Raw genomic sequence first — 13,011 nt, forward strand, 5'->3', positions numbered from 1 at the left:
TTATGTTAACTTCTCAAGTGGTGTTAAAATATTATCAAAAGAATCAGCTAAACCTTAAACCATGTGAGCCTGATATGGAATCATATTAGGCCCATGTTGGGCTTGATATAGGTTTAGCTGATTCTTTCGATAACATTTTAATACCTTTGTAGAAAGCACAATAAGCAATGGAGGGTGCCAGTGGACTTCTTGGAGCCCCATTAATCCACAGGATCTGAAATAGGTCTAATCAAATCTATCTAGATCCATTAGTGGGTTTCGGTCAAAACTCACTATCGACTTAGAGACCTTATATTGTAACCATTTTCAAGTCATGTGGATTTCTGATGTTGTAAGCTTGATATTCCATATTAGACCTACGGAGTTTAGGATTTAGTTGATTATTTTGATAACATTTAACACATCCAGAGAAGCCAAAATAAGCAATGAATTGCACCATTGGACTCTTTGTAACTTCAGAAATCTACAAAATTAAAAATGGTTGCAATCTAAGATCTCTAAGATCAGTGGATTTTTACTAAAACTCACTGATAGATCTAGAGACCTTAAATTACAACTATTTTGCGTCTTATGAATTTCTGAGGCTACAAAAAGTCTAACGATACTCTACATTGCTTATTTAGGCTTTTCTTATTTAAATATTATTGGAAGAATCAGTGAAATCCTAAACCCTATAGCATTGATATGAATCATATCAGACTCAACGTGGACCTGATATGATTTCATATCAAACCCACGGGGTTTAGATTTTCGCTAATTCTTCAAATAATATTTTAACACCTTTAGAGAAACTAAAATAAGCAATGGAAGGTACCATTGATATTCTTGCAGCCTCAAAAATTCACATAACTGAAATAAGTCCAATCGAACCTATCTATGTATATCAGTAGATTTCGGTCAAAGTCCATTGATAGACCTAGAAACCTTAGATTGTAACTATTTCAGGTCCTATAGATTTCTGAGAATGCAAAGAGTCAAATGATGTTCTCCATTGCTTATTTCAACTTCCCTAGAGGTATTAAAATGTTATTGAAAAAATCAGCTAAACTCTAAACTTCGTGGACCTGATATGAATCATATCAAATCCACATGATTTAGGTTTTCGCTAATTCTTCAAATAATATTTTAACACCTTCAGAGAAGCCGAAATACGCATCGGTTCTGAAGCCGAAATACGCATTGGAGGGCATTATTGGACTCCTTGCAATCTTAAAAATGCATAGGACCTAAAATAGATATAATCGGACTTATCTAGGTTCATCAATAGGCTTTGGTCAAAATCTAATAATTAACCTAGAGATCTGATCTTGCAATTATTTTAGATCTTGTGGATTTCTGAAGCTGCACGAAATCTAATGATACCCTCCATTACTTATTTTGACTTTTCTATAGGTATTAAAATATTATAAAAAGAATCAGTTAAGCTCTAAACCCTGTGGGCAACGATATCATTCATTAAAGAAAAAGGTAAATACAAATATTAGCATTTAATGTGTAGAAAGTAATATTCACAACTTAACTAAATCAATGATGAGCAAACAATAAAGAGATGAATAAGAACATATTTATGGACCCAACAAATACAAACATAAAGCAAACAACTGCATTATAATCGTAAAGGCGAAGAACACCCCAAAAACTTTCAACGCCGTATCTAATATACTAACTGACAATTTTTTTAAAAAAAAAATGATAAGTAAAACAAACACATTAAAATTGACACTCAACAATGGGAAAAAAAAACACAGAACCTCAATCTTCTTCTTGTTTCTTCCGAAGTGTTGTTATTTTTCAGGCAGCAAACTTTATCAATACTTAATCTCCTGATTTTTCACCAACGTTTCCAGTCTCCCTGGTTGAGCTAGTTTCAGTTGCAAAAGGTTATTTTAAATTCAAAATAATGTCATCAGCAGTATGCACTTCCTGGACTTTGTTGCTGGTACTATGCAAAAGTTGGCCAAAAGCCACATCAATATCTTCAATAGAATTTGCTTCGACAACATGCAGGTCGGATTGTATCGGCTTTGCATCCGTCTGCACATTATCGTGTGAACCTTGAGACTGCTTAAAATAGATAGGCACGCTTGGACCTTCTTCACTAACTTTTAGGGCTTTGTTGCTGGTACTATGTAAAAGTTGGTTAAAAGCCACATCAATATCTTCAATGGAATTTGCTTCAATAACATGTAGATCAGATTGTATTGGCTTTGCATCCATAAGCACATTATCTTGAGACTCATAATGCATTGACATTCTTGGACTTTCTTGAGTAATTTCTGAGGCTTTGTTGTTGGTACTATATAAAAGCTGACTAAAAGCCAGTTCAATATCCTCTATTGAATTTGCTTCAATAACATGCAGGTCATCCATATACACATTATCAGGTGACTCTCTAGACTCCCCATAATATAAAGGCACACTTGGACTTTCTTCACTAATTTTTGGGGCTATGTTGCTGGTACTATATAAAAGTTGGCAAAAAGCCACATCAATATCTTCGATTGAATTTGCTTCAATAACATGCATATCAGATTGTATCATCTTTGCATCCATATGCACATTATCAGGTGGATCTCGAGACGACTCATAATAAATAGGCAAGTTTGGACTTTCTGCAGTAATTTTGGAGGCCTTGTTGCTAGTGGCACTATATAAAAGTTGGCTAAAAGCCACATCAATATCTTCAATGGAATTTGCCTCAATAATATGCAGGTCAGATTGCATTGTCTTTGCATCCTTATGCACATTATCAGGTGGATCTCGAGACTCATGATAAATAGGCAAGTTTGGACTTTCTTCAGTAATTTTGGAGGCCTTGTTGCTGGTGGTACCATATAAAAGTTGGCTAAAAGCCACATCAATATCTTCAATGGAATTTGCCTCAATAACATGTAGGTCAGATTGCATTGTCTTTGCATCCATATGCACATTATTAGGTGAATCTCGAGGTTCACCCTCATAAGATATAGGCACACTTGGACTTTCTTCAGTAATTCTTGGGGCCTTATTGCTAATACTATGTAAAAGCTGGCTAAAAGCCACATCAATATCTTCAATGGAATTTGCTTCAATAACATGCAGGTCAGATTGCATTGTCTCTGCATCCATATGCACATGATTAGGTGAATCTCGAGGCTCAACCTCATAAGATATAGGCACACTTGGACTTTCTTCAGTAATTCCTGGGGCTTTATTGCTGGTACTATGTAAAGGCTGGCTAAAAGCCATATCAATATCTTCAATGGAATTTGCTTCAACGACATGCAAATCAGATTGTATTGGCTTTGCATCTATATGCACATTACTCGGCAAACCTTGAGACCCATCCTCATAATATATAGCTATACTTGGGCCTTCTTTGGTAGTTTCTTTAAAATATGAGTGGATTTCTTCAATAGATGTTGCTTCAACAACTGGAAGCTGTGAATCTATAATAGTTTGATGTAAAGATTTTTTGTTGCTTTCATCACTAATTTGTTCGAAATATGAGTGACTTTTTTCAATAGGTAGTCTTGCTTCAACAACTGGAAGCTCTGAATCTGTCATAATTTTATACATCGGTTTTTCTGCACTTTCTTCACTATTTTTCTTAAAATATGAGTAGATTTCTTCAACAGACCTTGCTTCAATTACTGGAATCTCCAAATCTGTCATAGTCTGGGACATATAATTCTCAGTACTCACTTCACTTGACTGAAGATCACTTGATAAGATGTCAAAGCTCCATTCCGAAACATGGGATTCCATTCCCTCTTCAGGTGGCTGACTATATTCTGAAAATTCTTCAACTAAGCTTAAGTCAAGAATTCGAATCTTGGGGTTATAAACAGTCTGCTCAATGTTATCTTTAGAGCCAAATGGAGACCAAATTTGTGATTCCACAGTTCCAGCTTGGCTGACTTCTGAATGCAACTCCTGAGACTTGATGGATCTTTCTTCGAAGGATTGGTTACCTAACACAGCAACAATCTGACTAGAGCTTTCTTTAGAATTGAAAGGGTGGTTTAAAGAACTTCTGGAACCAGAAGCAACATATTCAGACTGGCCATCCTTTTCAAATATTAAATCAGATCCGTGAAGATTAGACAACAGTTCTTCAATGTGAGAATTAACAGATCCATCTGTCTCTGCTAGAAAAGTCTTGTCAGTCTCTAAGGATGAAGGTTGGGCCACATTAGATTCCTCACCAGAGCGACTAACAGTCTTCAGAGCACCAGCTTCATGTTTAGTTAGGATTGAAACCTCAATGGCATCACTTGACTTCAACAGATCATTTATTGACTGGGTACTAAACTCAGAAATCTTCTCTGAAACAATCAAGGAGTCCATGTATTTTGATGATTCAAATAACTCTAAATTAATCAAATTTTCATCTTGATCTGGAACTTCTTGACTAGCTGATTTTCCTATTTTGGCCGCATTATATTCATTGGTGCCATCAACCTCATTCAGTCTTGAACTGTTTTCATCAATAGAAACTGAAATCAGGAACGATTCCAAAGGTTCTATGCCAATGGATTCTAACTCTTCCATGTTTGCATTAACTGTCAGAAAATCCATAGTTCCTGAGGCAGCTGAGACCTGTAATGCCTCTGGAGCTGAAACTTCTATGGAATCCTTCATCATGTCAAACTTCACTAAAGAATCCACATTACCACCTTGACCTGCAACTTACAAGAAACCAACATTAGGAAACAACCAAAACATATACATGTTAATGAATACAAAAGGAATTCCTGTACCTGAATAGTGCAAAGTTTCATCAATTGTTGACTGTTTATCGAGAGAGTTTCCACTGGCTGATGGACTAGAATCATAGACAGGCATTGCAACTATATTGTCATAAACTTGATCTACCATTGTCAAATAATCAGATTCTGGGAAAACATTATTTGCTTGCTCCAAGGTAGATGATTGTTGTGTTAATGATGATGAGCTTGGCTCATCATGCTTCTTTTCAATCACTTCTACTTTCTCAGAATCTGAAATGGGCAAAGTTTGGCGTAATTCTTCTCTGATATCTTTGTTTATGGCACTGAAGACTTCAACAACTTGATCATTTTCTATATCGATGTGATTAGCATCCACATCAATTTCGATATAATTGGTAAGATGTTCCCTCTTCCTTTCATAAGCACCATCTGATTCTTCTTCAAAAGCGTGAATTACATGATCCCCTGCATCAGTATCATGTTTAGCAAGAGAGGACAGTTCAACAACCCTATCTACCTCCTGCATCTCCCGCTCTTTTTTATATTCCTGATCTGTAGCTGAAGAAACTGTGTCTGATTCTGAAACAAAACTCACTTTTGATTCACTCTTGTCACTAAATTGTCTCTGAAAAGTAGAAGTTCCTTCTAAATCCATCTCTGAAATAAAATAAGGTTTAAACCTCGACTGATGCCTCTCTCGCTGAAGGCCTCTTCTTCCTAAGTCAAAGGTGCCATCCCTTCTAAATAAGCTCTCAAGGCATGATGCTGGCATCAAATCCTGGAGATTCCTAGTTTCACCCATGAGGTTATTCTCTTGTTCTTGAGCGTCATATAGAAAATCAAATGGATTTTGTCTTGGTAGCAAAGTAGATGGAGCAGAGCCCGGAATTGGTGGTAAATCAATTGTTTCCTCTGAATCATTGGGAATATCAAATGGATTTCTTCTCGAGGGAAGTTGGATGCGAAAGCGTGATAGCTCATCTTTACTAAGGAAAGAGTCATTAGCATCCAAGTCAATAAGATTTCTATCCATCCTAAATGTCAGGTTTTTCCTTGCTCTTCGTTTTGCTATTAAACTTTCTAACCTTTGATTTCTCTCCAATTCAGAAAAGCCAAGATCCATCACATTCATCTGGTCATCTTCTGTCCATCTCACTGCAGCAGTAGCATCATCATCAACTTTTTCCTCTTGCACTTCATTTTTTTCTTGCACATCTTTTTCACCAATACTATTATCGTCACTTTCATGGTCCACAGATGAACCTTCAGAGGTTGTATCTGACTTCGTAATAGAAACATGCTCAGGATGTTCAGAATTTAGAAGAGGGTGAAGTTCATCAAGCAAGGGGATAATGTCAGTCATGGAAGCATCAGGAGAGGAACTCTCTGCACCATCTGATTCAGTATCCGAAGAAGCATGATGATCTTCAACAGACAGCCATGGCAATCCTAAAGAGGAGTCAAATTGACGGCCCAAGGCAGGCTCCCCAATCTCCAATGTAAAATTCTCAGTTTCTTGTTCATTCACCTTAGTGCCCATTTCTGCTGCACCTAGCTCCTCAGAAAGAAGAATTTTGTCTTTACAACTCATCTGACCTTGAAGTTCTTTTTCTTGAATCAGTTGATTTGCTTCATTTTCCACAATATAGCTCTCCTTTTTCACTTCCTCACCTGATGAAATTTTGGTCATAATAGTATTGAGATTCTTGTTTCCTTCAGGCTCATTCATTGCCTGATAAATTTCCACATCTGCAATGGGCTTTTCATCATCATTATTTTCATAATCTACATGGTTCTCAATTGAGAAGTTCTCATTCTCCTTAGCATACAAATAACTTGAAAAGTTTCCAATGTCCACGGAAGAAACATCTGAAAGCCTTTTATTCTCTTCCTCAACTACTGGTATGTTAGGTTCCCCATGGCTCAATAGGAAACCAAGCAGAAGAAATGTGCAGGCAATGACAGGAGAAGAGGAAACCAGAAAAGCAAACAGGGAAGGAAAAGATTTATACAATACAAGCAAGAAAAACGCCAGACTAACGACAAAGGGATGATATTGAATAAATCTGACTATAGTTCTTATGGATAAAATAAAAACTCTTTCAAGGTGCACTTTAATTTTCTTCATCTTGGTTTCCATGTCTTCTCTCTGTTTTCCTTATCTAACAATCTGGTAGCAGGCAAGAAAAACAATAAAGCATTGATATCAAGTAACTAATGAAATTAACAATTCTACTAAAAGTGATGCTTCATGCTCTAGTAGAACTAATATAATAATAACAAAAACAGGCCAGTGTTCTAAATATAATTTAAGGTTGGTTGCATGGATCTTATACGACCATTTAACTTTGTGAAAGGATATCATTAGTAGTACACAGGTCATTTAAAACACTTTCAATCATGTTTCTCCTTTACAATTACACTCCTTTCAATCAATTCAACTTGTCTAGTGATGCAATTGTACATGATTATTATGATTTTTTATGTATTTTTCCCATTTTGTTATTAATTGGGGTTGTACCTAACTACCTACAGACAATATTCAAGAAAATATAGTAGTAAAAAATATCTATTAAGAAAAAACTTCAATAAGCATGATATAGTTAGAACAAATTCATTATAATTTCAAGGAAAAGAAATTAAAAGTCTAACAAGTTAATTTTGTTCATCTATAGGTAGGTTGCATTTTTATATCTTCTATGGTGGTTGTGCATTATAATCTTTAAATGGATCTCTAAACCAAGCTAATCTAATAGGTTAACCTAGGTTGATATATATTCAAGAATAGACTAAGCGTGGAGACTGATGGTTAGTCTAAGTTATGCTTTATTTAATGCAAACATTAAAAATCCAAAAAGAAATCTATTGATGATTATAAAAAAAAAAAAAGACTTCCACTTTGATCAAGCTTCACATAATTACAAAAGTTTCCATGGTGCAATCAAATTGCACTTTGTTCATACAAAAAGAAACAGACAGTCGCAAGTTCAATCCATTTTAGGTTGGCCTGCTGCTGGTGACTAAGTTGTTAGTAACAAGTGGCGGCCTAACCTTACAAACATGTGATTATGAATCATGATGATGAATTTCTTGTCACAATTTTATGCTGGTTCTCAGGGCCTAATTCAATTTTCCACCATCTTCATTCAAACTTCACAGCAAAAGCCTCACATACCATAATTCATGAATCCAGACTATGAGACTTCTTGAGCAACATTAAGATTATAGCCATAGAGATTTTAGATAATTGATTGTGCTCTAGACAATGACAGAAACTAAGCATGAGCAGAAGTTTATTCACTGGACTGACTGAGAACCATAAACTAGCTAATAGAAATGAATTCCAAAAACACGTTAGTCGAAAATCAAAATCAGATCTTCCTATGACCAAAACACTTCTAGCGAGTGAATCGAACTAACTGACCGCTAGAAACCTACGGAAGCCCCAAACTTTAGGGAAGAACTCTTCCAAATGCTTGAATAAATCCAAATACCAAACTTGTCTAGAAGAAAGTGAACTCACCTCGATAAACTGATCGAGCTCCGATCTCTTCTGATCGTTTTTTATTTCCCAAGTCCCGCTATCAGATGATCCAGATCCACGGACTCTCGAAGTGAGATCGACAGGGACAGGAAAAATCGGAAGCGAGAGGGATTGTCTCCGACAGCGTTAACAGATGCCAAAACCCACGTTTTCCTCCCCTTTATTCCTGGTTTGGTCGGCAAGCAAAGCTCAAAAGCGAGTACTTTCTACTGTACTATTATTCAACTATTGTATTATACTGAGCGGAGAACAAATGAAAAAGAGAGAGAAGGAATCTGAGGACGGTAGAAAAGCGCTAAAGGATAAAGCGGTCATTTGACCGATCGCCGCCCTCGGCGTCATCGCCTTCGTCGGCAAGGCCGGCGGATCGCCACGCCGGCAGCCGGCAGGAACCATCAAATAGACCTCCCTCCATTTCGGGTACATTCCATTTTGCCCCACAATATTTATTTTTTCCAACATAACCTTTCGAGTTTTAAAATTCTACTATTCATCCTCAATCAGAACACAATCAAATCTTATTGTTCCATTTTAATAACACGTATTATATATTTTTTTCACATTATTATGCTGTTAAATAAATTTATAATATTAATAATTAAAGACAAATGACAACTTTTAGCTATCCAAAATATTTTAATAGTCTTAAAATTAAGATGCATTTACAAAAGGACTAGGATATAAGGTCAATTATTGTATTAATTTTGTTTAGGAATAAATACTTGAAATTATAACAAAACTATAGTGTAGATTGCAATTTATATATATAGAACTTTTTGACAAAATCGTAATGTTTGACTTTGGATGCTTTGTTGAAGTCAAAAGAAGAATACAATTTTGACTATTATATACAATCAATATGTAATGTTAATCAAACGGTCGAATCCTTCTCTTGCTTTATTTTTCTCTTTTGTCCCTCTTCTATTTCATTCTCTCATTTATAATATTTGTTTTGTCGTTATATCATCGTCGAGCAAATTATAATATGATTGTTATAATATTATTTCATTGCGACGTATAGGATATAAAGTTAATTATTGAAGTTCACTGGGATACAATGCAATGATAAAAGATGAGATACATATTTTTCTTATATGTTAATCATTATTCCAAAGATTAGTAGGTGTTCGATCCTAGAACGAATTAACGGGGAGCACTGAGGACGAACGTGTTCGTCTTTTCACCATCAATGATAAAAGATGAGATAACAACTGAACTAGAGGTGCTCTGATTATGATATTATTGACTTGTTGACTGAGGTCGAAGTGGTACTGAAGCTCCCTAAAAAATCTTATAGTCGTCCGTGATTATTTCTTCTTGTTGGCCCTGAGATTACAACATTTCTAATGGGATATTTTTAAAGAGATTTGTAAAATAAAAAAATAGAATAAAAAATTTTAATTATTATGGATATAAGGTTTAAGGTGTGTAGTTTAAGAGTTATAGTAAATTTTAAATTTATTTTTTATTTTAAAATTAATAATATGGGTGAGATTAGTACTTAATGATGTATATAAAGAAATTGAGTATTTAATGACGTATATAAAAAAGTTGATAATGTATGGTCTAAAAAAGTTATAGAAATATTTTTTATTTTGGGGAGAGAGTGATAAATTTTTATATTTTTTATATGATATCAATATGATATCTTGAAGATTAAAAAAAATCATATAGAATTCTAATTATTGAAAATGCCTTGAGAATTCGAAACTCACACGGAGCACTCCATATGCTCGTGGTGTTGCAAAATTGCTGCTAAACATTGAGCATCCGTTTAACAATGAGTTGGCTATAAAATTGTGGCAACTTTATTGAGGGTTAGCTAATTTGGTTGAGATAAGTATACAAAAGCATGATAAGAGTAGATAGAGCTGTTAATTTAGGTTAAATTTGTTGGGTTACTCCGTCCTATTAAATAATTTAAAATAATTGAGTTAAAATTTTATTATCCTATTTTAAAATAGATATAGGTAGCCTGACTCATCTCGGCTTGTGCACTGCGGCTTTGCTTGGCTCGTAGGTTGAAAAAAAAATCTCCAAATTTTGAAATTAAAATGAAAATTTTAATGAGCTTGTGAGTTTGACTCGTCTAATTCTTAATTCAAACTTAAAATTTTTAATGTTTTCTATATTTTTTTTTTTATGAGCTCATGAGTTGGATCACCTAATCCATAATCCATTTTGGGTTGGATTGATTTGGAGATTTACTAACTCATCAAGATAATGAGTCAGTCCTCATCCCATCAAATGGTCAAACCATCTCGCCACAAATCGGCCCACCCTGGCTCGCCTTATCACAAGTCGTTCATCTAACAATTCTAAGGGTGTGTTTGGTTTGGTGTTATTCTTGATAACGTTGGTTATCTATCCAAGGTTATCAACAAAAATCCTATTTCGTTTAGGTAATCGATGATTCCTGAGTAATGTTTCATACCCGACATGTCAGCAAAAGGGACATGCAACCCGGATCGGAAAACCACGAAAAATTAAGATTTTTCTTAATTTCGGGGTTAATAATTTTTTTTATCTAAAATATCCTCGAATAAGAGAAAAATGTGGTAAAAAAGGAAAATGTAAAGAAAAAATAAAAAACTTTTAAAAAATAAAAAAAAAATTTAAAAAAAAAACATAAAAAATTAAAAAAAAAACATAAAAAATTAAAAAGAATAAAAACATAGAAAAATTATAAAAAAATAATTTAAAAATGGGGAAAAATTAAAAAAATAAAAAATGTAAAAAATAATAAAAATTTTAAAAAAATAGAAAAAACATTAAAAAAATTAAAAAAAACATTAAAAAAAATAAAAAATTAAAAAACTTTAAAAAGTTTTAAAAATATAAAAAACAAAAAGAAATAAAAAAAAACACATAAAATTAAAAAAAATTTAAAAAAAACATATAAAAATAAAAAACGTAGAGTTTAAATAATAATAATAATAATAATATATGGTTAGTTTTCTAACTAAGGATAATGATCCGGTGATAAGGACGGGGGACCCTCGTCGGCGGGGGGTCAACGACACGTGGAGGTCAAAGGTCAAGATAGTCAACCCGGAGACCAGCCGACCGGACGAGGCAGGCCTACCGACAGGGCCCCGCGGGCCGACCGACCGTGAATCCTCCGAACCGAATGAAAGACAACCCGACTAGGGGTCGGGTTTCCGATGCTCAAGGTAAAAGAGGTTTCAAGGGTCGAGCGGGCTGTCTGTTCGGCCGGTACACAAGGCAACACAGGCAGGAGCAGTCTCATCCGAGCATACGACCAATGCAGAAGTGATATGCCTGCCGAGCGGCCGATCCGCTCAGCCCCGGAACAGACAAGGAACGTAAGAGGACAAAGGAGACAGGGGATAACATCATCCTCGAGACATCTGCCGCCGACAAGCAGCAGAGTTGGCGGCCGAGCCGTACACAGAATCATACGGTGGAAGCTTCCACCGTCACATCCGGGATATGCTCGGACGATTGCGGAATGGCGCCAGAGGTACTTTTCTGACACAGACTTGTTAAGGTATGTTTGGGGAAGCGTGCACGCATCAGGAAACGTGCCCGCGCTCCCCCGGGGTCCTATATAAAGACCCCAGACGTCGACGAAGGTAGGCACACATTTCTACTGTAGCCTCGTTACTCTGCCTCTCTCGTTGCCTGACTTGAGCGTCGGAGGGCCGTCGCCGGGAAACCCCTCCCGGCTCGGCTTCCTTACAGGTTCGTCGGAGGGCTACACCACCAGTCGAAGACAGCGGAGCGTGCCACGTCCCCAGGGTCTATCGACTCAGCGCTTGGACAGGATCAAATTGGCGCCGTCTGTGGGAACGCACCTGAATCCGAGTCGAGGAGATGGAAGAAGCTGGACGTCAACTTTGTTGGTGCAACCTTAGGTCAAGGTTGACCTGGTTGACCCGACTCGAGTTGACGTGACTCGAGTTGTATTTTGATGTTTGACTTGGGAAGATTGTCGGTGCAACCTTAGGTCAAGGTTGACCTAGTTGTGTTGCATGTTGATGTTTGACACTCGTGAGAGAGTTCTATTCTTGATGTGGGACAAGAATAGATGTTTGGGAGATTATTGATGCAACCGTAGGTCAAGGTTGACCTGGTTGACCTGATTCGGGAAAAGTCCAAGTATGAAGACTTGGCACGGAAAAGTCCAACCAGGGAGCTTGGCACGCGAAAAGTCCAAGTATGGAGACTTGGCACTGGAAAAGTCCAAGTATGGAGACTTGGCACGGGGAAAGTCCAAACAGAGAGTTTGGCACGGGGGGAAAAATCCTAGTGAGTGAAGCTAGGTGAAGGTGGAAATCCCGGTGAGTGAAGAAAATCCTGGTGAGTGAAGCAGGCGGTGAAAATCCTAGTGAGTGAAGCTAGGTGAATGAGAAAGTCCTAACTGGATGTTAGGCTGTGGAAAGTCCCGTGAGTGAAGCCAGCAGGTGAAAGTCCCGTGAGTGAAGCCGGGCAGGTCCTAACTGGGATGTTAGGCGGTGTGAAATCGGTGAGTGAAGCGGTGAAAATCCCGTGAGTGAAGCCAGCAAGGAAAATCCATGGATCGTGGATGATCGGACTTCTGGTGTTGGAAAGTCCAAGTAGGTCAAAGGGATTGACCGGACACTTGGCAGGGAGTTCTAGCAGGTCAAGGGAGTGACCAGATGCTTGGGATGAAGTACCAATAGGTCAAGGTTGACCGGATATTGGTTTGGAAGTCTTGGAACTTGGTTTGGGCAAAAACCAAGCTCTGGATCGGTCACCAGACCGATCCAG

General features: G+C 36.8%; 1 protein-coding gene across 1 annotated transcript; it reads right to left on the minus strand.

The window, feature by feature from the left end:
* Positions 1-1,550: 1,550 nt before the first annotated feature.
* On the minus strand, positions 1,551-8,631 carry LOC121992332. The gene is made up of 3 exons (XM_042546626.1): positions 8,236-8,631; positions 4,743-6,882; positions 1,551-4,664 (listed from the first exon to the last, which is right to left on the minus strand). Exons 2-3 carry the CDS (start codon positions 6,850-6,852, stop codon positions 1,882-1,884), a joined length of 4,893 nt encoding a protein of 1,630 aa, XP_042402560.1. The 5' UTR covers positions 6,853-6,882; positions 8,236-8,631; the 3' UTR covers positions 1,551-1,881.
* Positions 8,632-13,011: the final 4,380 nt, after the last annotated feature.

This window comes from Zingiber officinale, chromosome 6B (genome assembly GCF_018446385.1).
Source record: "Zingiber officinale cultivar Zhangliang chromosome 6B, Zo_v1.1, whole genome shotgun sequence".
Taxonomy (NCBI): Eukaryota; Viridiplantae; Streptophyta; class Magnoliopsida; order Zingiberales; family Zingiberaceae; genus Zingiber; species Zingiber officinale.